The following is a 26,355-nucleotide window of genomic DNA, read 5'->3' on the forward strand; positions in this document are numbered from 1 at the left end:
AATATATGGGGCTGAGCTCAGCAGGGAAATGAGAGCTGGAGATAGAGATTTGGGAGGCATCTGCCCAGAGTGGCGAAGGAGGAGACGGTGTGGATGGCGTTGTCTAGGGAGGGATTAAAAAAGAACCGAAGTGGGTTAACATCTCAAAAGCTGCTGTGTGCCGAGATGAGGCCAGACATTCATGGGAATATGTGTGGATGCAGATGACATTGCTGACATCACTGAACACTGTTTGGTAGATGGAAGACACTGAATGCCTGATGCGAGTGAGTGGGGAGGTATGATGAGAAGCGAGGAAACGGAAGCAGAACATCTGAACTGCCCTTTGCGAAGCTTGACGGAAAAGAGGCGGGAGAGAGGGCGCCGAAGCTGAAGGGAGAATAGACTGGGGAAGGGGTGAGATAAGCTTTATTACCTGAAATATTTTACTAAACAACCTTTAATGACCATCATCAAAAATTGAGCTTTGGGGGTTTCCCTGGTGGCGCAGTGGTTGAGAGTCCGCCTGCCGATGCAGGGGACGCGGGTTCGTGCCCCGGTCCGGGAAGATCCCGCATGCCGCGGAGCGGCTGCGCCCGTGAGCCATGGCCGCTGAGCCTGCGCGTCCGGAGCCTGTGCTCTGCAACGGGAGAGGCCGCAACAGTGAGAGGCCCGCGTACCGCAAAAAAATAAAAAAAATAAAAAAAAATTGAGCTTTGAGGATAAATAGACCATGCTAAAGAACCAATGTTCATGAAATCATTTTTCTGTCTCTCCTTAATTGGTAATTGGTTTTTGGCCATGACACATTTGCTTGTTAATTGCCATGCTTCCTATTTAGTCGTGCCTTTATAATTCTCTTAGAGAACATGGCTGAAAAAGATTCAGAGGGAGACCTGAATTCCTTTCCATAAATCACCCATATTAAGACAGGACAACGACAAGAGAGGTTCTTCCATAAGCCCTTGACCCCATTTTTATTTTACATTCTTGAAAGTACATCCCACAGGGAAAGGGATCTTGCAAGTTCCACATGTCTCTTTTTATGCTCCTATTATAATCACAAGCAGCTCTCTTCTTCAACCTATTTTGCTTCTCTAATTTACAAAATAATAATTTGTAAAAGAGGGGAATGGGGGCTACTCTCTGGAGTGTGTGGCATGCCCTTCAGGTTGACTTTGAAAAGTGATTAATTACAGCAGCGTCTGTTTCAAAAGTTCAAACTAAATGTACTTCTCAACTCTTACTAAAGGGAATATATTTTACACCTGTGACTTGTGAAAAGGGCTGATCTAAGTCAAAATTATGAAGGAGGTAAAGCGAATCATTAGAACAGGCACATCCTACTCTGTTGAACGAAAGAATCTTTTAATAGCCCTGTAGCCCTGTCTTAAGCACTCGGTAACGGATTCTCCATGAGTTCTGTGATTGCAGAATTGATGTAATTCAGTATTGGAAAGGACTTGTGAGCTCAGAGGCCCAGAGCCATGAGGGGACGTGGCTGAGTCCCCAGCGAGTGAGGGATAGTTAGACAATGCACTGGAGGTTTCAGGCCGCTGGTCCAGTACTATATCTGCTGCGGCCAATCACAGCGTGGGACAAATGTGCCCCGTGCTTGTTTTTGTAAATAAAGTTTTATTGGAACAGAGCCACACCCATTCGTTTACACATCCTCTCTGGCTGCTTTCACTCTCCAGCTGCAGAGCTGAGTAGTTGTCAGTATGGCCTGCAAACCCTAGAACAGTCCCTCTCTGACCTTGACAGAAAAGGGGCCGAGACCTGTGCTGCTAGGTAGCATTGGCTGCCAATCCTGGCCGCACTTGAGAATCACTTCAAACAAAAGCGCGGGGTGCTGGGCCACACTCTGGACCTTCTCATCCCATCTTTCAGGACGGGATCCAGAAATTGGCATTTGTTTAAAAAAAAAAAGAAAAAAGAGATTTTCCTGCTCAGCCAGGTTAAGAGTCACTGCGTTACATCGTGCTGCCTGTAAAGCACATGACCTTGAAAAGACACTTCGGGCTGTAAGTGCGTGTCTATATGGGATACGAGCCTGGAGAACGCCCTCTAGAGCAGCGTTTCACACACTGTCCGCTAGTATCAGAATCCCCCGGAGGGCTGGTTGGAACTCTGATCGCTGGGTCCCAGCCCCGCAGATTCTGCCCAGTAGGTCTGGGGTTACACGTGCCAGAGAGCTGGCACGTGTAACAAGCGTGCAGGTGCCACTCACGCCGCAGACCCATGACCGCAGTCTGCAGAGCGCTGACTTAGGTCAGAAAGGTTCGCATCTCTAATGAAAGTCAAGTCCTATTAGCCTGGGGAGGGGGCTGGCGATAGATTTATGGACCAAGTGCTGGGATGGTCCCAGACCATGCTGTAAAGACCACCACCCGTCTGCTCAAATCGTGCTTGTCTTCCTCTCCACCCCATCCGGAAGCCCGGAACCAAGCCATTCTTCTTCCAGTCTCCGCTCCTGTACAGGTTTTCTCTTACTGCGTCTTTACATTCTCCGGGGACTATTTTGTGTCTTGTAAAGTAACTGTATTTTGATTAGAGGCCGGATTGGTGGAGGCAGGAAAGTTTCAAGCATAAAAGAAAATGGATATGTTGCGAAGGAGTATAAAAATTAGCAGAAGTTGAATCAGTATTTGTGGAAATCGTGAATGTGAACACACACACTGGCAAAAAAGGCAACAGAGACAGGCAGAGACAGAGGGTGTGGGAACCACAAAAATGATTTTATTTTCAACCAGAAAGCAACAGCAATGGAGAGTCTGGGCCGAGGGCCTGGCAGCGTGACTCAAGTACCAGGGATCGAATTCGTTCGGGTGCAAGAGGCAGCATACAGAGACCTTTCATTTCCAAGCTAAGCAAATCACATCCAAATCTTTGTGACACTTGTCAGTGGATTTCCATCTACACAGGCTTGGGATTGCTTTTCAGATTTTTCAAGCAATTTTGTAATTTTTTTTTAAAGGGAAGGAGCCACTGCAGTGAAGGTTTTGGTGCCCCCTTTCTTTTCTTTCTGATATACCACGCACTGAATCAATTACAGGAAAAGTAAAAAAAAAAAATTTGTGAGGGCTCTGATTTTAAAAAACCAAACCAAAATAAGAGTTTCTCATCTGCGGCACGACTGATATTTTGGGCCGGATAATTCTTTGTCGTAGCATCCTACAAAGCGTAGCACAGCCTCTGAAGCAGCAGCCCTGGTCTCCACCCACTAGATGCCAGTAGCACTTCCCCCAAGTTGGGCCAACCAAAGACGACTCCAGGCGTTACCATATCGCCCCTTGGTTCAGAAGCGCTATTTTAGAAACATTCTCCTGCCCCCATTACCGTCTCTGTATCCTTTTTAAACCAGATCATCAGGTTCCCAACACCGAAAGCACGTGTATGCTCCCAGACATGTGGGTCTCTCTGCAGGCCCTGCATCTGTGCCCGGAGCCGAAATGGAATGCCGCGTCCACTGGGGGGCGCTGGTTCGGTTCCTCAGGAAGTCTCTAGATCTCAGTACCATGATAAAATGCCTTTGTCCTCGGGCCTTTGCCTCTTCTCCAGCAGAATCTCTCATCACTATGGGCAGTCAGTTTTTGAAGTCATTTTCTTTGAAAGCTGGAAAGAAAATCTTCACCCAAGCCCACTCTCATCTTCATCCATCTAGATTCCTACTTGAATTTATGGCCAGACACTTGTGACATGGGATCCAGGGTTCTTCATTTGTATCCAGCAGAAAAGAGAGAGGTACCATGTTTCTGAGTTCTGTTATGAGGACTGGCTACATAATTTGCAAGGCCCAGAGCAAAATGAAAATGCAGGCCCCCTTGTCCAAACATTATTAAGCACTTCAAGATGGTCCCAGCGCTGTTCACACACCCGTGACGTCGGACCTGGTAGCCTTGGCTGCCGCTGCATCACTTTTGTGTATTAACGTAATTGGCATTGCCAGCTCTTTCTCCCCTATATCGCGGTGCCTCCTGTGAAGTAAGAACCTCAGAAACAAAAGGCCGCGCCCCCAATCCGTTTAAAGAATTGTACTGCAGCAAATGTTTATAGCGTATATTTTTCTGGCTTTCAAAGAAAATCCACATGGAAATCTTTCTACATCGTTACAGTAATGAAAGTAAACACTGTGGCCTTTCATCATATACATATTTTCCTGTAAATATGACAACATGGAAATAGTCATTGCTATTATCCACAATGTTCTTAAGTTAGCAAAGAGTGAGACTTCCACAACAAAATGATACACAATCCCTCTTGTCCATATAAAAATAACCAGAACACAACCTAAATGGCTTTCAGTGAAAGCTGGAGTAGTAACTTCTTCATATTGAAAAGCATTATAATTCATGGAAATACTGTCCTCGTAAATGCTTTAGATTAACATCATAAGGCAAACTGGAGCATGTATTGTACCTGGAGACCATGATTTTAAGAACCTCAGAAGCTGAGTTTTAGACCCTTTTATTTAAAACCTGTTAGTGTACAAAGTGCATGAAAATATCCATTATTCAGCTACCAAAAAAGTACGTAAAAATCACTAAGCCAACCCTTTTGGTTTATTCAGGCAAGGCCAATGCACTGTTTTTATATCGTAAGAAGAAAAAAATCCCGTTAAGTTTCCAGAGAATGATTAATGTTTTTTTTCCATTGAGGCGTCCATCTTTTAGATGTGAAATTGTCCTAAGTCGCTAACAAAATATTCATCTGGGTATAAATAATATAGTAAATATATAGAATCTATCTGTTAAGAAAAAGGAGCACCTGCCAGTGGAGAGGCCGGAGCACCGGGCGAGCCACCCGTGAAGTCCAGACTCGTCATCACATAACACGATGCTGAAACAGTGGGTCTATGGACGAATTTCAAAGAAACAGTTGGTTGATTTGCTCAAAAACAAAATCAGTAAAAACAGTGTCTAAATCCCCCAGTCTGTTCAGTCAAAACGGCCAACCCCGTAGCCCAGATAAATATTTTAGCAAATGAAATGGTTGATAGATGTCACGCCCTTCGTCAAGGTAGAACCAATGCCAGATTCCTGGCCCAAGTCCAAGGACGGCTTAAAAAAGTCTTAATTCACGGACCGCTCCAACGTGTCAGGTCAGCACCCCAAGCATCCCATCTGACACGGCGTTGCCAGGTTCTACTAGCAGGTTCCGGAGTGGGAACAGTGAGTTTGATTTTTTTTTTTTGCTTTTTCTTACAACTCTATGGTAAACTACACTAGAATATAGAGGGACTTCTACATCTTTCAAGATGTGTTTAATAAAAGTCTGTTTATAATAACTTTTGAGGCACGTATACTGGAGAACAGTACTTTATGCAATGTCCCTTGTCATTACCAACTCATATATATTAAGTGTTTTTCGGGTGACTTACAGTTGGATGTGGTAGTGGCAGCTGGGACCACGTGTTGATGTCCTGGAGAGCAAAATCGATCCAAAGTGGTGTTGCCATTTGTGACAGAAAATGTTTATTTCCTCAGCCCCAGAGACAAAACTTATTCGGGGGAGGGGGGACACAGGACAGCTATTAAACATACTGAAGAAATTTCACAGGCCTAAAGAAACTATTAAAAGGAAATAGATTTCTATCACGTCACAGAATCCCACTTCCGAGGAAACGCAAATCAGCCTGAATTTTTGAATAATCAGTAGGACTCAAGGCGACTTTTTTCAACTGCAATCTCATTCTTCATGTTCTCCCAGCATCCTTAATCCTGGGAAAAACAGGGCAATACGTGGCCATAGGTTTCAGAACCTTTCTTTCCAGCATGATCCCACCAGCCATCGGAGGGTAATTACAGATTTCACTATGGCAGATTCCAAGCTCCCGAGTCGTCTTTCCATTCTCCCTCTTCCTCTCTCCATCCTACACGACCCAATAAATTTTTCTGACATCGCAGTTAGAACACTTCAAGATAAACCAGAGTAAGAAAGCCTGTTTACTTCCCTACTAGATTCAAAACTATTTTTTATTTTGAAAATAGTTGCATACTGTTATGCAGTGTTGGGGTGACAGGACCTCCCATGGGATCCGTAGGACATAGGATGTGAGAAGGGTAGATAAGCACACAAAACGTTTTTCTTGAGCCCAGACACTGTGCTGAAATAAAGGTGGTCAAGAGCTGGTACACTTACGGGCCTCCTAACGTGCAAAACCAGAGAATTCCTAAGAGTTGTAATCCTGGTTATGTTCCTTTTATAAATAATCTATAAATTTTCCTGTAAATACAAAAAAAAAAGGTGAAGAAATTATTAAAGCCTGTACTTGATACAAAACACAGTGAAAGGGAGGAATCGCCCGTTTGGAGTCCTATCTTAGCTGATTTCTGGATACTTTTTGGTGAGATTTAATCACATTCTGGAAGCCTCTGTTTTCTGTGTCCCCGAAATGGTGGCCACCACCCTTTTCATTCCCCGGAAGACAGCTCCGCGCTGCCACGTGCTCACGGCAGCTGCTCGGTGCAGTCTAGATGGTCTGGGATGGGAAGGCCGGTTATGATGGTCAGACATTTGTTCCACACAGTGAAGGTGGGGCACACAGGCTGCGAGAATGTGATGTCGAAAGTGTAGAGGTGGATGGAGTTCAAGGCATCGTAGAACGCGATGGAGCCGTTATCGTAATCCAGCAGGATGCCGACGCGCCGGAGGTGGGGGGCTGGCTCGATGGGGATCTCCTTGCTGTTGTGTCTCACCACCCAGGTATTGTGGCAGCGGCACAGCGCCCATGAAGCAGAGTTCTTGCCAATCCACTCATGCTTCGGGGCTGATTTGTAAGCGAGGCCAATGGCATACCTGCAGACACAAAACAGCAACGACAAAAACCATGAGCCATGTTGCACACACGCGTGAAATCCTCTCTGCGGTCCTCAGGGGTCAGGAAAACGGGATCCTCTTGTCATCCCTGTTCATTCTTCAGTGAAAGCTGGCATGAACCCTGGACCCACGTTCCTCATCTTTTTCCCTTCCGAACATAGAGTGGGCAGAAAGGGGCCACTGTATTGCCCCACATTCCCGTTTTCAGTTCAGACGTTACAAGAGAATTGGAACTTTGGGTTTTGCTGTCTTTTTTTTTTTTTTTTTTTACGTTCACGAAGACCCACGCGACGAATTCCCTAGACCAGTGCCGTCCCGTAGAACTTTCTGCAATGATGGACATGTTCTGCTCTGTTCAGTATGGTAGCCCCGAGCTGCAACGTGGCTATTGGGCACTTGAACTGTGGCTGGTGTGAGTGAGGAACTGAACTGGAAATTTATTCAATTTTAATGAAATGAAACTATTTAAAGAGCTCCCAAATTGGACAGCACAACTCTAGACTTCTCCTTTTGACCTTCTTTGAATTTTTCACCTGACGCCTTGTCTGTCATTTTCCATGATTTCAAAAGGCAAGCATGGAGAATGATTTTCATTTAGGGGGATAAGTTCTTTGTCATCTCCCAGCCTCAGTTTTCTCATCTGTAACACAGGGACCGTCACTGTGTCTCAGGGTTATTTTGAGGAGTTCAGGAAAGAATACGCGTACAACCCCAGGCACAAGGCCTGGCATATAATATCCACTAATTGTTATTAGTTTTGCCCAGTGACACGCGACTAATAACTACCAGAATCAGACTTTGAACGTAGAATGATTCAAAAGGCCACAAACTTACATAACACCCTCTAATGCCTTTCCTCACCAGAAGAGCCCCTTTGGTTTTATTTCCTACTATACTTTTAAAAAATCTGACTGTCTCTGAGAAGGTGGGTATTCTCCTTATTCTAAATGTCCTCACTGCTCAAAAAAAAAAAAGTTAAGAATTCTTTCTACAGTGTTCTAAGCTGCTGAATCTGTTTTCACCCTGCTGAAGTTTGCCTCCATAATATTTGTAGTATTTCATAGTTATTGAGATAAGCAAACCCCATCATTCTCAATAAATAGTGAGTGATTCAGAGTTCCATTCTTACAGGAGAAACTAGTCTAGCTGGATATTGACATATGGTACCTTACCCACTGCAGAGAGAAAAACTTCATGGGTCTTTGATTAAAAAAAGAGACATTCTTTCAAAAATCATATGCTGGATGTAAAGTACAATAAGAGAACACACCATGACTGAATTAAAAGAGGATGGACTTGGTCATCTGTTCAGCCCAGGGTACCAGCCTGTGTGCCGTCAAACCGGCCTCTTCTCTTCCCTCGTCAATCCTGCTCTGCATCTCAGGGACAATCCTGGGGCTGCATTTCCCAGAGTCCTCCTTCCAATAAGAGTCTGCATCAGATTCAGCCACTGACACCCTTGCACAAGATCCAGAAGTTCTAACAGGAGGGGAAACACTGTTTTCCAGCCAGTAGACAGCAGAGGTGAGGTCTGTGGAAGCTTCCAGGCAAAAGTTGTCTCTGGGCTGTGGGTAGCTTTCCAGCTTCATGGACTGGGGCAGTGGGCTCCCTGACCTGCGCTCCCAGCCCTTCCAGGGCCCCTGGAAGCCTCTGGCTCTCTTCCTCCTTGGTGTACCTAGAATGACTTCTGTTGTTCTCAGAACCCTAACAGCTGCCATTTCCCTTTTCAGATAATGTAGCACTTGCCTTTGCATCACAACAGAGCTGCATGTCTGTACTGGTTCCTTCTTGTTGCTACACACTGTTTTCATTTTTTGTTAAAGAACTTTGACGTTTCTTTTCCATATGAACCTTAACTGAACCCCCTACGAAGCAGCTGTGGCAGGTATGACTGACTTCATGTAGCAAGGGGGAAACCAAGAGGTTAAAATGAGGGGCCCCGGTGGCGCAGTGGTTGAGAGTCCGCCTGCCGACGCAGGGGACGTGGGTTTGTGCCCCGGTCCGGGAGGATCCCACGTGCCGCGGAGCGGCTGGGCCCGTGAGCCACGGCCGCTGAGCCTGCGCGTCCGGAGCCTGTGCTCCGCAACGGGAGAGGCCACAGCAGTGAGAGGCCCACGTACCGCAAAAAAAAAAAAAAAAAAAAAAAAAAAAAAAAAAAAAGAGGGGCAAAGTCCAGACTCGCTTAACCCGGGGCCCAGTAATCTTTGCGTGAACCCACATTAGCACCATTTCCTGAAACACCAAGAGCACGTTAACAGCCTTAGAGTAAGAAAATAACTCCGTGTAGAATCCATTAAGCAAAGGAAACCCCCATTATATTATCGTTAATCTGTAAAACTATGTACATCTTTCCACCGAGCTTGAAAGGTGCAGGCAGAAGGCAGTGTTCCATTAAGGTGCGCAGCGAGACTCGGAGAATTCAGAAAGTATAAGAATTATGTTTCTCGGCAGTGTTAACATGCCCCAGGGCATGGATCATAACGTACATGTTAATTTCAAGTCAGGACTATATGTCACGAGAAAATATCTGTGTCATTAGCTGTTGCAAATCAAGGTATTACAGGCATTTGATTGTAAGCGTCACCCTTTCCTCCCAGGAAATGTTCAACTACTTTCTGAGAATTTTCTGCAATGGACACAAGTTTGTAAAGGTCCGAAAGCCTGGCGATTAATTTGAGAACCTTTTCCCCTCCTCCTGAGTTGGTTTTGACATCTGGTGTTTTCAAGGTAGTGCTAATCTATGTTTGTATAAGTGAAGTGGTCTGGTGGAATTCCCCACACCATTCATCAATGGCAATGAGATCATAATGATCAGGTATCATTTATCATAAGTAATTATTAATGGGATTGTAATTATTTAGACACTGGATTCCATCCCAGATTAACAGAGCCCGTTAATTAACTGGAAATATTTGCTCTTTTGCACCTGCAAAAATTCACTGTATTTTCCTTTGGGCTTTTATCTTGTCCCAGTGCAGCTACAAACTATAAATGCCAGTCTGGCCCAGAGTGGGGGAAGGATTTGTCCTCCACCCTCCAGAGGGATGTTGGAACAGGAATGTTCTGGGCAAAGAGAACCGTGTGGTTGGCAAGAGAAAAGAAACCTACTTGCTTGGCTAATATAGGGACCGTTGTTGGGAGAAGTAAGACACCCAAGTTTATGATTTGACTTACTGGATTTTGCACGACTTGTACCAACACTGGAAAGGACTTAGACACACTGCCCTGTCTGCAAAGATTTGAATTGAAAGTTGGTTTTCTTGGGTTTTTTTTAATAAATAAGAAGTGTTTTAGTATCCTGATCTCAAAAGTAACACTGTTATAACACTCATCATCTTCAAGTTAGGCAGTTTTTTTCTTTTAGGCACAGATTAAACTATCAGTCGTTAAGTACACCACAGTTAGCCCTAAAGCGTATTTTTTTTCATTTCCTTTATGGTTTATTACAGGATACATATTTTTAAAATTTTCCTTGAGGCATAGCTGATTTACAGTGTTGTGTTAGTTTCAGGTGTACAGCAAAGTGAATCAGTTACACATATACATAGATCCACTCTTTTTTAGATTCTTTTCCCATATAGGTCATTACAGAGTATTGAGTAGAGTTCCCTGTGCTCTACAGCAGGTCCTTACTAGTTATCTGTTTTATATAGTAGTGTGTATCTGTCAATCCCAATCTTTTCCTCCCCCCACCCTGTATCCATAAGTTTGTTTTCTACATCTGTGACTCTATTTGTTTTGTAAGTTCATTTGTATCATTCCATATATGAGTGATATCATATGATATTTGTCTTTGTTTGACTTGCTTCACTTATTATGATAATCTCTAGGTCCATCCATGTTGCTGCAAATGGCATTATTTCGTTCTTTTTTATGACTAATTATTACAGGATAGTGAATACAGTTCCTTGTGCTCTACAGTAGGACCTTGTTGTTTATCCATTCTATATGTATTGGTTTGCGTCTGCTAGTCCCAAACTCCCAATCCATCCCTACCCGGCCCCTACTTGGCAACCACAAGTCTGTTCTCTACGTGAGTCTGTTTCTGCTTCTTAGAGAGTTTCATTTGTGTCATATTTTAGATTCCACATATAAGTGATATCACATGGTATTTGTCTTTCTCTTTCTGACTTACTTCACTTAGTATGTTCATCTCGAGGTCCAGCCATGTTGCTGCAAATGGCGTTATTTTGTTCTTTTTTATGGCTGAGTAATATTCCATTGTATATAGGTACCACATCTTCTTTATCCATTCCTCTGTCCATGTACATTTAGGCTGCTTCCATGTCTTGGCTGTTATAAATAGTGCTGTTGTGAACACAGGGGTGCATGTATCTTTTCGAATTAGAGCTGTCTCTGGACATATGCCCAGGAGTGGGATTGCTGGGTCATATGGCAACTCTATTTTTAGTTTTTGGAGGAACTTCCGTACTGTTCTCCATAGCGGCTGCACCAGTTTACATTCCCACCCATGGTGGAGGAGGGCTGCCTTTTCTCCACACCCTCTCCACGACTTGTTATTTGTAGACTTTTTGATGATGGCCAGTCTGACCGGTGTGAGGTGGTACCTCATTGTAGTTTTGATTTGCGTTTCTCTAATAATTAGCGATGTTGAGCATCTTTTCATGTGCCTCTTGACTGTCTGTCTGCATGTCTTCTTTGGGAAAAGTCTGTTTAGGTCTTTTGCCCATTTTTTGATTGGGTTGTGTGTTTTTGTTGTTGTTGAGTTGTATGAGCTCTTTGTATGTTTTGGAAATTAAGCCCTTGTCGGTCGCATCATTTGTGAATATTTTCTCCCCGTCCATAGGTCATCTTTCTGTTTTGTTTATGGTTTCCTTTGCTGTGCAAAAGCTTGTAAGTTTGATTAGGTCCCATTTGTTTATTTTTGCTTTTATTTCTACTGCTTTGGATTCCTATTGCTTTGGTAGACTGACCTAAGAAACCATTGGTACGATTTGTGTCAGAGAACGTTTTGCCTATGTTCTCTTCTAGGAGTTTTAGGGTGTCATGCCTTATGTTTAAGTCCTTAAGCCATTTTGAGTTTATTTTTGTGTATGGTGAGAGGGTGTGTTCGAACTTCATCGATTTACATGTGGCTGTCCAACTTTGCCAACACCACTTGCTGAAGAGACTGCCTTTTTCCCGTTGTATATTCTTGCCTCCTTTGTCGAAGATTAATTGACCGTAGGTGTGTGGGTTAATTTTGGGGTTCTCTATTCTGTTCCATTGATCCATATGTCTGTTTTTGTGCCAATACCATGCTGTTTTGATTACTGTAGCTTTGTAGAAGTATTGTCTGAAGTCTGGGAGGATTATGCCTCCTGCCTAAAGCGTAATTATAATGTGTCAAAAATACAGCATGGTGGTTAAGAGCGGGGGTTAGCAAACTACAACCCATGGGCCAAATATGGCCCTCTGCTTGTTTTCATAAATGAAGTTGTATTGGCACCCAGCCACACCCATGCATGGATGTGTGGTCTATGGCTGCTCTCCCACCAGCACAGTAGAGGTGAGCAGTTGAGACAAAAATCATCTGGCCTGCAAACCTAGAGATACTGGCTCTCTGGCCCTTTACAGACAACGTTTGTGGACCCTTGGTTAACAGCTTGTACCCTGATTACAGACTCCCCAACTCTGTCACTATGAGCTTTGTGCCCTTGGGCCTCGGTCATCTCGTCTGTAAAATGGGATATTAGCACCTACCTTTGTGGGGCTGTTAGGATGAATAAATGAGTGACCATTCGTAAAATGCTTAGGCCAGTGCCTGGCACATAGCTGTGCTAGGTAAGGGCTGGCTAAATAAAAACCATAATTGCTCAGAAAGGGAGCTCGTTAAGTGGGCATCTGTGAGACAGATGGCCAGGGTGAGAGGTGCAGTTTATGGCTGTGGAATAGGCAAGGTCAGCTTTGTAAGGTGAACTTGGTAGGGTTAACTAATTCCCACGGAGACTGCCCTGACCTCCACCCCTTAGGCTCAGAGAACTCAATGGGCTCAAAGCACTGGGCTGGATCTGAGGGGCCCTCTGAAATGAGTCCTGGCCAAGGATCACTGCTTCACCCCCAGCCCCCAAATAGCTCTCAGCTATTTGTACTGATGGGCCCAGTCTAGAATCACAAAACGTACAAGGCGACAGAAATTAGTTTAAGTGATGAAGAGCAGGAGTTTAGAGCAGGAATTGGAATTGGAGAACTCACTCTGTAAAGGGCCAGAGAGCTAATCATTTTGGCTCCATGGACCACAGGATTGTGTTTTACCTCAACTCTGCTGTGTGGCTCAAAGGCAGCCATAGACACTGTGGAAAAGGATGACCTGGCTGTGTCCCCATAAATAGTTTATTTACAAAAACAGACAGTGGGCTGGGTTTGGCCCAAGGGCTGTAGTCTGCTGACCCATGCTTTAAGGCATGAAAGAGCAGTGTTAGCATACTAGCTAGCTCTCCCTGGGACCAGGGCTCAATTCTTGCTGTAAATAAAAAATGGATGGCGTTAAAACGAGTACTTTTTCTTATTGGCCGAATGGTAGACTAGATGATTGCTTGGTATATTTCCACTCCCTCCTCTCAACTCCACGTGAAGAAAATATACTTCCCTGCACCACTAGCCTTGGGCTTGGCCACGTGACTGGCTTTGGCCAAGAAGAAGTTAGCAGACATGATGCAAGCAGTGCTTGGAAATGTGCTTGCAGAGTTGGGCTTGCGCTCTTGGGCTCCTTGAGAAGGACGTGGCCTGGGTAGCCCACATGTCCAAAGAGGATGAAGAAACCCATAGAACAGACCTAGATCCAACCTCCAGCTTAAAGCAAGGCCCAGTTAAGATTAGCCTTGAGCAGCTAACCCACAGATGTGGGTGTCGATGAGCAATAGTAAATTATTGTTGGTTGAAGCCACTGAATTTTGGGGTGTTTGTTATGCAGCATTACTGTAGCAACAGCTGACTGATCAAGATTTCCTGCATATCATTATTCAAGATGGACCCTGGTATGTGTTGATGCTCTGACAAAGTCCAGAATAAGATGTGCCTTTTTATAGTTGTAGGACAACATCCATCAACAGATGAATGGATAAAGCAGATGCGGTGTGTGTGTGTGTATCTACACACACCGGAATACTACTCAGCCATAAAAAAGAATGAAATAATGCCATTTGCAGCAACACGGACAGACCTAGAGATTATCATACTAAAGTGAAGCAAGTCAAACAAAGACAAATATCATATGATATCACTTATGTATGGAATCTAAAATATGACAGAAAAGAATTTATTGACAAAACAGAAACAGACTCACAGACGTAGAAAACAAACTTTCGGTTACCAAAGTGGAAAGGGGAGAGGGATAAATTAAGAGTTTGGGATTAGCAGACACAAACTACTATGTGTCAAAGAGATGGGGGACAAGGTCCTGCTGTGTGGCGCAGGGAGCTATGTTCAATACCTTGTAATAATCTGGGATGGAGGAGAACGTGAAAGAATATATTTAGATAAAATTGCCTACCATGTGCTTCCGCTTATGACCACTTCCCAGTAATGCCGGCCACTGTCAATGAACACGTTTCCAGCTACGCCATAGCTGCCTTGGCTGGTGAAGCGTTCAGGCGTGTGGCTCTTTTTGGAGGATGACTCATCACGTTCTACTGTCAAGTTATCGTGGGACACCTTTAGCTTGCGATGTGCAGATTTGGGGTCCAGTTTAAATGGTTGGCCTGGAAACGGTTACAAAACAGAAAGCGGAAGATGAAAAGAACTGTTGATTTTAACACGAGCTTGAACGTATTTTCAGAATCAGCTTTAAAAAGTACCGGAAAATGGTAACAAGCACGTCCCTGCCATCATGGGCTCGCAGTCAGTCAGTTCTAGGATGCAGGGGTGCTACGCTCACAATTTGACAACAGCTCGGGCGAGGATCCACCAGAACATGCGGTGTGAGCTATCCTGGGGGAAGCCCAGCTGTACACCCGCGGCACAGGTACATACTGGCTGAACGGCATCCGGGAAGGGAGGAGAAAATGAAGGCTTCATTTTCAACCATTCCCATGTTCAATCAGCTTAAAATGGGTTCACGCTCAGTAGACTTCAGACCAGGAACCAAACAGGTCAAGACTGCAGGTTTTCACGTACAGAATAATCTACAGGCTTATATTACTTTGAGATTATTCCAAATTAAAGCAGTCCTCTCACGAGCTTACAGTGACTATAAAGTTGTCTGTTTTTCAGCCCACAAGATCAGGCAAACAGCGTGATGGTGACACCTGGGTTTTGCCTCGTGAGTTCATTTGTATATATAAGAAGGTCCTCTCTCTTTCACATTTGTGTTTTGAAAATTGAACCATTATAAAATCTTGGGAGAATCGCACCTGAACATCTTGTTGTTAACTGTTAGTTACTTCTTTGAGAATTCACCATTGGTGTGGAGGCCACCCTGTCATTCAACACGACGTCGGTACAAGGCACTTAAAAGGCAGGAAATGAGGTACAACGTGATGCAAACACCATGATGTTCAAACTCCACAGCCACTGGCAGCTGGGAGGCTGCTTCCGCGCAGTGCACGGGTCTCAGACAATCACAGGAAAAAGTCTGGTAAATCTGACTGTGGCAATACACGGTGGCTGAGAAACTGAGGCAGCGAGCCTGGAGCAGTGTGTGTGACATCGCATGCAGGTGGGCCAAAGGATTTCTAGTCGCTGCTTGGATACAGACATGACACCAGCACTTCTAAAATCCTTTCTTTTAGCTCGGGGACCAGCACACTTTTTCTGCAAGAGGCCAGATAGGAAATATTTTCAGCTACGTTGGCCATGTGTTTTCTTCTGGGGCTATTGAACACTACTGTCCTCGCACGGAGACAGCCAGAGACATAGGTAAACAGATGGGCGTGGCTCCGTGCCAGTAAAAGTTTCTTTACAAAAACAGGCAGCTGAATCTGGCCCACGGGCTGTACTTTGCTGACCCATTTTAGATTTCTGTTCATATCAGAGGAAAGCTTAAAGGGGAGCTGAGAAAATCCTCAAGTGCCCAGCAGGCAGTGGCTATTCTCAAAGCTGGATTCCATGTGTAGTTTAAATTTTACCTTGGCTTGTTTAAAAAAAAAAAAAAAAAAAAAAAAACAACTGTCCTCGGGAATGATCACACCAGCAACTATTAGGGATAAAGTATGAACTAAGACAAGAGGAGTCTGAAGATAGTTTGGCTTATGGTGTGATAAACCATAACAGGAAAGGACATGAGAAAGAATGTATATAACTGAATCGCTTTGCTGTACGGCAGAAATTAACCCAACATTGTAAATCAACTGTACTTCAATAAAATTGGAAAAAAAGGAAAAAAAAAAAGGTGGAAGATAGAACGTGCGTAAAAATCATTGGACCCTAATGGGCGGATTAGGAAGGCGTTCCGTAAAGGCGCGCACCCATCATTGACCATGAAGGCCGTGATCTGCTTGCCCTTCTTCCAGTGAGGAAGACCAGAACGTTACAGCCACCGAACAGACTGGCCTTCTAACGGTGAACTACGTCGTGTTTGCTTCAGCTCCCGGCTTCACCGACACATGCATGGAGCAGGGTCATGCCGTCTGATGTCAGGCCCAACCCCCTGCCTTCTCGGAACAAATTCCACTTGCGCCTCGGATGTGTTTCTCAAGGAAACTATGACCTACTCTGTCTAGGTTCAAGGCTTTCGCTTTGATGAGGGCAAAATGAGCGCAGGGAACAAATTAATCATTGACTTGGCTAAACAATTCAAGGCACTGTAGGACTTGTACACCTAAGAGTTTAACAAACTATAGCCCGCAGGCCAGATTCAGCCCACTGCCTGTGTCAATAAAGTTTTGACGAAGCACGGCCATGCCGTGCTTTTTGCACGACAGAGTTGAATACCTGTGACCAAGACCATCTGACCCGCACAGCCCCAAATAGTTACTATCTGGCACGTTACAGAAAAAGTTTACCGACCTCTTGTACGTAAGTTAATAACATCTGGTCAATGATTGCATGTCTAGACACAGAAGATGACATTACCTGTCTATATGAAATGAATACATTATGTTTGGTAAAACCGGTGAATTACAAACAAGATGTCTCTTAGATCTACTCTATAGAATTAACCTCAGTATAGGTATATATTCGTTTTTTTGCTTAGTTACTCTCTGAGGACGTTTTCTTCTTTACCAGCAGAAACACGGAGAGGAGAAATTAGCTTATGTTTAAGAGTTATGTATCTTAAACACGTATACCTGGGATAAAGTTACTTGACTACTGAAATCAAGGATCTGGCTTAAATGAGGGTTCCTCTTAAAAAGTAATTGCTGTTGGCTGGCAACCCTAGAACGCGCTGCGATATTGACACACTCCAAGTGACTTTCTCTTGGGAGGTCTTATGCAAAGAAATACCATATTGTACAGCATAATATTTCTAGCTCAGAAAGATGTAAAGAAAGATGAGCATAAAATAAAACCCAGGTGGGCAGAGAGAGGGGGAGATGACAGTGTTACAAGACGCACGTACCGCCTGGCTCGCCCTGTGTTGTAGGGGCCATCCTGAGGATTGTGGGACGTTTCCCGTCATCCCTGGCCTCTAACCACTAGACACCAGTAACATCCATCCCAGCTGTGACAACCAAAAATGACTCCAGACGTGGCTCAGTGTCCCTCGGGGGACCAGAATCACCTCTGAGTGCGAACCACAGGCCTGGACAGCTATCTGGAGTAAGAGAATTCCTGAAGAAAGAGTTAGTAATTTGCTATTCCGCTATGGAAAAGAATACTGTCTGCCAGTTACAGCGCCCCGACTCTGTGTCAGGCTTGGAACCGAGAGGAATCTGATGCAAAACCCACGATCGCACACTGGCTCTTTGCTTGCTTTCTGAGGCTGTCAGCGATACCCGCGACCGAGAAAAGGAAAAGAAGGGGCGCTAGAGGCAGCTGAAAGGAGAGCAGATGAGACACGACAGCTCTGCTGAGCTGGCGGCACGTACTGTTTGTCTTCAACTTCCCAGGCTCGCTGCTGCGGCTGCCCGCCTGGTTGATGGCCTTGACGATGAAGATGTACTTGGTGCCGCTCTGCAGACCGTGGACGGTGTAGTGGTTCTGCTTGATGTTGGGCACGATCATCCAGCTATCGGCCGAGTTACACAGACCTGCAAAGCCAAGCAGACGTGATGGGTTCTTTGGTGCAAGCATGGGGTAGATCTGCATAATGTTAAGGTCGCAGGGTTTTCGGTTATTTGAACCGCAAGTGGAGAGCTTTGTCACTTCTCAGGGAGGCCACCAGTCATCTCAAGGGCTCCGTCTCCTGCCTATAACTAGGAGGGCAACCTGTAGTTATTATTATATGTTCCTGCTGTGTGCTCTAAGTGGAAAGACCGACTAAGGTGATTATATTGCAAATCCCGTTCAGTGCAGCTAGGAGCAGCGAGGATTATTCCGTCCAGGATCTTAAGCACCGTCTAGGTGCATGACGTGTTACTAGGTGCCGTGGGACGAAAAGCAAGCAAGTAACCACGGATCCCTCCCCCAGTTCTCACGATGATGACCGTTCAGTGTTTGATCTCATCCATTTTGAGACTCACAGGAGGTGAGGGAGAGACCTGGGTCACGTATGAGAAACTGACTTCACTAACGCAGATGTAGTAGGTTGCATTTCTTGCCTCTCCTTCTTCACCCTGCCCTGGATCCACGTCTAGGTGACTTTGCAGTTGCTCCTTCTAAAGACACGGGGTATAATTCTCTTACCTCGTAGCTTTGGATTTGGCCACGTGACCTGCTTTGGCCACTAGAATGAGGCTGAAACGGTAACGTGCCAGTGGCCAGAGGAGGCATTACAAGGCCTTGAGGGTTTGTTGCCCCCCTCGTGCCACTGCCACAGGGAGGACGTGCCCGATAATCTGCTCCTCTCATCGACTGCCCAGCCGAGTTGGGAGTGAGGCCAGCAGAGACTGGCCAGCACCAGGGCAACTTCTGACAGGGGACCAAAGAGAACGCTCATTGGGGTTGTTTGTGACCCAGTACTCTCCTGGTCGTACTTCAGTGAGTCAGGACATGTGTCCCTAAGAGAACCCTGGAGTGGCAGCACCTGAGGGCAGCTCAGGGCCCAGGGTGGCTCTGAGCAAAGCATCAGTAGGGATTGTGACCAGCTGCATCCCTAGCATGGCTGGTTCCAAAGAGCAGGGCTGCACCCCGGCTGCATCCTGCAGGATGTGGTCTGAGGGGCAGGCTGCGGATGTAGGAGGCTTTGGAAGAACATGTAGGAAAGAGGAAGCCGTCTTGTTTTTCAGCTGGCTGACGCTGAAAGCATTTCTTTGGTACTGGGCCCGACTCTCCCCTCCGCCCACCAATCTCCACGCTAATCGAACCTTTTCCCAGCCCCCTGGTGACCGGGCTGTCGTGGCGTTTCCGGACTCTGGTGAATTTCCTTCACCAACTCTCGGCAGAGGGCTTGGGCCCCTCCACTTCCTGAGGGGCGCTCAACTTGCCTCTCCTCCTTCCCTTTCAGGGGATTTGCAAGTCAAAGGGTTAGTTCTTTTGAGGCAATTTACACCTTAACCATACGCCCAAGAAGCACGTCCCTTCATCTTTCTTTGCTCTTACCTCTTTGAGACTCTAATAAAACATTTCTGTAGAAAGAAACTCACAAACGCATATCCCTACTAACCCACAAATACCTGCACAGCATTTCAAGATGTTCACGGCCCCATGACAGCTGTTTCTGAATCCTACTAAATACCATCTCCGACTTTTCAGGTCAACATTGTTCACGGTAGTCTCACAGTTGAGATGAACGTGAAAATATTTTGTTAATTGTGAAAATTCACCTCCTACGATTTGTATCTTGGGTGCACAGTATTTGCAGGTGCACATCAGTGAGTCTTAAAATAAGCACACGTATATATAGTCATATACATGAAAAATCCTGTGAATTTTCTCTCACCTCTTTTCACTTCCATCTGTAAACATTTAAACCAGGAGGACTGCAAGAGTTGACAGAGCCGCCGTAAAGCAAGGAAATGACGTGAGACTCACAGAAGGGGTTGAGTGTGGTGTGCTTGTTTTCGGAGACGTAACAGAGCAACTAAGGCACCATCCCCCCAGCCCCAATTTCCCCCTAATTCTCTGACCAGTTTTCACTTGTATTAGACCCAGGTGAACATCCACAAATGGCTTAGTAACATGGGACTCTCCCAATTACATATCTCTTTTGATACTTTCTCACCTTCCCTTTTCCTTGAACACAGCAGTGACAAGCTCAATGCTTCCAGACAGTGCCACAACCAAATTGTAGATTTTGATCCACCCAAAACTGGATCTCAGCTCTGGGCCCCAAGAAGCCTGTAACTCACTTTATTATTAGCATTTTTTTGAATTTTATTTTATTTTTTTATACAGCAAGTTCTGAATAGTTATCTATTTCATACGTATTAGTGTATCCACGTCAATCCCAATCTCCCGATTCATTCCACCCCCCACCACCACCACCTCCCGCGCTTCCCCCCTTGGTGTCCATACGTTGGTTCTCTACACCTCTGTCTCTATTTCTGCCCTGCAGACTGGTTCACCTGTACCATTTTTCTAGACGCCACATGTAAGCGTTAATATATGATATTTGTTTTTCTCTTTCTGACTTGCTCCACTCGGTATGACAGTCTCTAGGTCCATCCACGTCTCTGCAAATGACTCAGTTTTGTTCCTTTTTATGGCTGAGTAATATTCCATTGTACATATGTACCACAACTTCTTTATCCATTTGTCTGTCGATGGGCATTTAGGTTGCTTCCAGGACCTGGCTATTGTAAATAGTGCTGCAGTGAACATTGGGGTGCATGTGTCTTTTCGAATTATGGTTTTCTCTGGGTATATGCCCAGTAGTGGGATTGCTGGATCATATGGTAATTCTATTTTTAGTTTTTTGAGGAACCTCTATACTGTTCTCCATAGTGGCTGTGTCAATTTACATTCCCACCCACAGTGCAAGAGGGTTCCCTTTTCGCCACACCCTCTCCAGCATTTGTTGTTTGTAGATTTTCTGATGAAGCCCATTCTAACTGGTGTGAGGTGATACCTCATTGGAGTTTTGATTTGCATTTCTTTAATAATTAGTGACGTTGAGCTGCTTTTCATGTGCCTCCTGGCCATCTGTGTGTCTTCTTTGGAGAATAAGGTCTATGTAGGTCTTCTGCCCATTTTTTGATTGGGTTGTTTGTATTTTTTTGACACTGAGCTGAATGAGCTGTTTATATATATTTTAGAGATGAATCCTTTGTCCGTTAATTCGTCTGCAAATATTTTCTCCCATTCTGAGGGTTGTCGTTCCCGTTGCTGTGCCAAAGTTTCAGTAGGTCCCATTTGTTTATTTTTGTTTTTATTTCCATTTCTCTAGGAGGTGGGTCTAGAAGGATCTTGCTGTGATTTATGTCATAGAGTGTTCTGCCTATGCTTTCCTCTACGAGTTTGATAGTGTCTGGTCTTACATTTAGGTCTTACATCCTTTTTGAGTTTGCTTTGTGTGTGGTGTTAGGAAGTGTTCTAATTTCTTTCTTTTACATGTAGCTGTCTAGTTTTCCCAGCACCACTTATTGAAGAGACTGTCCTTTCTCCATTGTATATTCTTGCCTCCTTTATCAAAGATAAGGTGACCATATGTGTGTGGGTTTATCTCTGGGCTTTCCCTCCTGTTGCATTGATCTATATTTCTGTCTTTGTGCCAGTATCATACTGTCTTGATTACTATAGCTCTGTAGTATAGTCTGAAGTCAGGGAGCCTGGTTGTTCGAGCTCCGTTTTTTCCCCTCAAAATTGCTTTGGCTATTTGGAGTCTTTGGTGTCTCCATACAAATTTTAAGATTTTTTGGTCCTAGTTCTGTAAAAAAAAAAAAAAAAAAAGCCATTGGTAATTTGACAGGGATTTCACTGAATCTGTAGATTGCTTTGGGAAGTATAGTCATTTTCACAATATTGATTCTTCCAATCCAAGAGCAGACGGTGTATCTCTCCATCTGTTTGTGTCATCTTTGCTTTCTTTCATCAGTGTCCTATAGTTTTCTGAGTATAGGTCTTTTACCTCCTTTGGTAGGTTTCTTCCTAGGTTTATAATTCTTTTTGTTGCAGGGGCGAATGGGATTGTTTCCTTAATTTCTCTTTCTGATCTTTCGTTGCTGGTGTATAGGAATGCCAGAGATTTCTGTGCATTAATTTTGTATCCTGCAACTGTACGAAATTCATTCATTAGTTCTAGTAGTTTTCTGGTGGCATCTTTAGGACTGTCTATGTATATAGTATCGTGTCACCTGCAAACAGTGACAGTTTTACTTCTTCTTTTCTGATTTGGATTCTTTTTATTTCTTTTTCTTCTCTGATTGCTATGGCTAAAACTTCCAAGACTATGTTGAATAAGAGTGGTGAGAGTGGACAGACTTGTCTTGTTCTCTTTGATTTCTTCAGTGATCTCTTGGTTATTTAGTAACGTAGTGTTTACCCTCCATGTGTCTGTGGTTTTTATGGTTTTTTTTCCCTGTAATTTATTTCTAATCTCATAGTGTTGTGGTTGGAAAAGATGCTTGATATGATTTCAATTTTCTTAAATTTACCAAGGCTTGATTTGTAACCCAAGATATGATCTGTCCTGGAGAATGTTCCATGTGCACTTCAGAATAAAGTGTATTCTGCCACTTTTGGGTGAAATGTTCTAAAAATATCAATTAAATCTAGCTGGTCTATTGTGTCATTTAGAGCTTGTGTTTGCTTGTTAATTTTCTGTCTGGATGATCTGTCCATTGGTGTGAGGTGTTAAGGGTCCCCCACTATCACTATGTTACCGTCGATTTCCTCTTTTATAGCTGTTAGCAGTTGCCTTACGTATTGAGGTACTATGTTGGGTGCATATATATTTATAATTGTTACATCTTCTTGGGTTGATCCCTTGATCATTATGTAGTATCCTTTCTTGTCTCTTGTAACATTCTTTCTTTTAAAGTCTATTTTATCTGATATGAGCATTGCTACTCCAGCTTTCTTTTGATTTCCATTTGCATGGAATGTCTTTTTCCATCCCCTCACTTTCAGGCTGTATGTGTCTGAAGTGGGTCTCTTGTAGACAGCATATATAAATACGGGTCTTGTTTTCGTATCCATTCAGTGAGCCTGTGTCTTTTGGTTGGAGCATTTAACCCATTCACTTTTAAGGTAATTATTGATATGTATGTTTCTATTACCATTTTCTTAATTGTTTTGGGTTTGTTTTTGTAGGTCCTTTTCTTCTGTTGTGTTTCCCACTTAGAGAAGTTCCTTTAGCATTTGTTGTAAAGCTGGTTTGGTGGTGCTGAATTCTCTTAGCTTTTGCTTGTCTGTAAAGCTTTTGATTTCTCCACTGAATCTGAATGAGATCCTTGCCCAGTAGAGTAATCTTGGTTGTAGGTTCTTCCCTTTCATCACTTTAAACATACCATGCCACTCCCTTCTGGCTTGCAGAGTTTCTGCTGAGAAATCAGCTGTTAACCTTATGGGAGTTCCCTTGTATGTTATTTGTCGTTTTTCCCTTGTTGCTTTCAGTAATAATTTTTGCCAGTTTGATTACTATGTGTCTCGGCGTGTTTCTCCTTGGGTTTATCCTGCCTGGGACTCTCGGTGCTTCCTGGACTTGGGGGGCTATTTCCTTTCCCATGTTAGGGAAGTTTTTTGACTCTAATCTCTTCAAATATTTTCTCTGGTCCCTTCTCTCTCTCTACTCCTTCTGGGACCCCTCTAATGGGAATGTTGGTGCGTATAATGTTGTCCCAGAGGTCACTTAGGCTGTCTTCATTTCTTTTCATTCCTTTTTCTTTATTCTGTTCCGCAGCAGTGAATTCCACCATTCTGTCTTCCAGGTCACTTATCCGTTCTTCTGCCTCAGTTATTCTGCTATTGATTCCTTCTAGTGTAGTTTTCATTTCAGTTATTGTATTGTTCATCTCTGTTGGTTTGTTCTTTAAGTCTTCTAGGTCTTTGTGAAACATTTCTTGCATCTTCACTACCTTTGCCTCCATTCTTTTTCTGGAAGGTTGCCTGTCTCCACTTCATTTGGTGGTTTTTCTGGGGTTTTATCTTGTTCCTTCACCTGGTACATAGCCCTCTGCCTTTTCATCTTGTCTTCTGTGAATGTGGTTTTTGTTCCACAGGCTGCAGGACTGTAGTTCTTCCTGCTTCTGCTGTCTGCCCTCTGGTGGATGAGGCTATCTAAGAGGCTTGTGCAAGCTTCCTGATGGGGGAGGGACTGGTGGTGGGTAGAGCTGGCTGTTGCTCTGGTGGGCAGAGAGCAGTAAAACTTTAATCTGCTTGTCTGCTGATGGGTGGGGCTGAGTTCAGTCCCTGTTCGTCGTTTGGCCTGAGGTGACCCAGCACTGGAGGCCACAGGCTCTTTGGTGGGGCTAAGGGCGGACTCTGGGAGGGCTCATGCCAAGGAGCACTTCCCTGAACCTCTGCTGCCAGAGTCCCTGTGGTGAGCCACAGCCCCTCCCCGCCTCTGCAGGAGACCCTCCAACACCAGCAGGTAGGTCTGGTTCAGTCTCCTATGGGGTCACTGCTCCCTCCCCCTGGGTCCGGATGTGCACACTACCTTGTGTGTGCCCTCCAGGAGTGGAGTCTCTTTCCCCCAGTCCTGCAATCAAATACAGCTAGCCTTTGAAGTCCGATTCTCTGGGAATTCCTCCTCCCATTGTCAGACCCCTAGGTTGGGAAACCTGACGTGGGGCTCAGAAACTTCACTCCAGGGGGTGGACTTCTGTGGTATAACTGTTCTCCAGTCGTCTGTGAGCCACCCACCCAGGGGTTATGGGATTTGATTTTATTGTGATTGCAGCCCTCCCACTGTCTCACTCTAGCTTCTACTGTGTCTTATGGATGTGGAGTATCTTTTCCAGTGAGTTCCAGTGTCTTTCTGTTGATGACCGTCCAGCAGTTAGTTGTGATTCAGGTGCTCTCGCAAGAGGGAGTGACCACACGTCCTTCCACTCTGCCATCTTCCCACCAAATCCAAATGTCTTTAAAACAAGCAAGCTTGGCGTGTGTGTATGGATGGAGTGGGTGGGATATATATGTTGTCAAGCAAGGCTTAACCCCAAACTTAATTTTTTTCCAATTTCTGTTTTCCCCCTTGCTTTATCCAATAATTATTTCACAACTTCCCCGTTACTTTCAACCTCAATGCACATCGCACCTGTTCCCCTTTCCCCAGCACAGGCTGGGCCTGTGCTTTGGGGAGCTACAGTGGGCCAGATGGTTTTTCCACTCTTCTCCTCTTTGTCCCCCTCTAAGCACTCGAAATCCAGACGAGGGGCCTTGTGTGTCTCTCGGACATCTTTTTCTCCCACTTGTAAGCTGTAGATTCTCCGCTCACTGCAGTGAGCTGCTTCTTTGACTCAGGGTTTCTCTGCTGCCTCATGCCAACTTTGGGATCCCCTCTGGCGTTGACGGTCTCTGTGCAGTATGGTGTGCTCACTCCCATGCTGAATCCTCTCATCTACAGCCGCATTAAAGCCTCATTAAAGCATGCTTTTTCTTACCCTCCTTGTCACTGACCTCCCCCAAGTGAAGCCTCTTCTTAATTGCCTGGCTGTCCAGTGGTTAAGACACCGTGCTTCTACGGCAGGGGGCGCGGGTTCGATCCCTGGTCAGGGAACTTTTACTCCCAGTAGTGCCTCCCTGGGCAGATCCTGAGCAAACCCAGGTCCCGTCAGCACGGACGTAGCCCCACATTCTCCTGAAGCCCAAATCCCAGCGAGTACTCTGGAGACTGAACTCCTGTTGCACGGAAGCTGGCCCTTCTAGTCCCAAAGCGGAAGCCCTGGCAGCGCGTGTAACTCACTTTAGATATTTAATAAGAGCATTACACTAGTAATAAAGCAACAGACACAGAAAACAAACTTACAGTTACCAAAGGCGAAGGGACAAATTAGGAGTTTGGGATGAACATATGCACACTATTCTATATGAAACAGATACTCAACAACCTCCTACTATATAGCACAGGGAACTCTACTCAATATTCTGTGATAACCTATAAGGGAAAAGAATCTGAAAAAATATATGTATGTGTAACCTGAAACTAACACGACATTGTAAGTCAACTATACTCCAATAAAAAATTAGTTAAAAAACAGAACAAAACGATGAGCTTTTCCACTGCCTAGGGCAATCCACTCATATTCCTAGACCTTTGTCAACAGCAGTCCAGCACAAATGCAAACAGTAACAGCATAATCAAATGAGAATCCTATCAATGTCACTGTGTTTACACTGTTCCTATTTAATTGCATATGTTACAGCGAAATGAGTATTGTGGTCAAAGAAAGCAAATGTAAAAATGTTTCAATAAACTTTACATCACTGTACAACCCCAAAGCTGGGTTTAATGCGGTGGCGGAAGGCTTTCAGCAACATCATAGAGCAGATGTCTGAAATCGCTGCAAACTCCAACTTGGCTCACAATCCGAAGCCTTAACCCAACAGAAAAAGATTTAATATGTTTCAGAAAACTTTTCCAAACCAAAAGAGGGACGCTGGCCATCCTGATTAGTTTGCGAACAGGTCACTAATGAT

General features: G+C 44.6%; 1 protein-coding gene across 1 annotated transcript in view; it reads right to left on the reverse strand.

Annotated features, from left to right (window-relative positions):
* Positions 1–2,759: 2,759 nt before the first annotated feature.
* The window catches only part of MID1 (midline 1), a 386,159-nt gene continuing 362,563 nt past the window's right edge, over positions 2,760–26,355 (reverse strand). Inside the window, exons 8-10 of the mRNA XM_082681235.1 lie at positions 17,766–17,927; positions 14,291–14,498; positions 2,760–6,777 (exon numbers count right to left, since the gene is read on the reverse strand). Of these exons, the coding sequence (XP_082537361.1) occupies positions 6,429–6,777; positions 14,291–14,498; positions 17,766–17,927 (719 nt within the window). The 3' untranslated portion in view covers positions 2,760–6,428. The remainder of the gene's footprint in view (positions 6,778–14,290; positions 14,499–17,765; positions 17,928–26,355) is intronic.

Source organism: Grampus griseus (genome assembly GCF_964374135.1).
Source record: "Grampus griseus genome assembly, chromosome: X".
Lineage (NCBI taxonomy): Eukaryota > Metazoa > Chordata > Mammalia > Artiodactyla > Delphinidae > Grampus > Grampus griseus.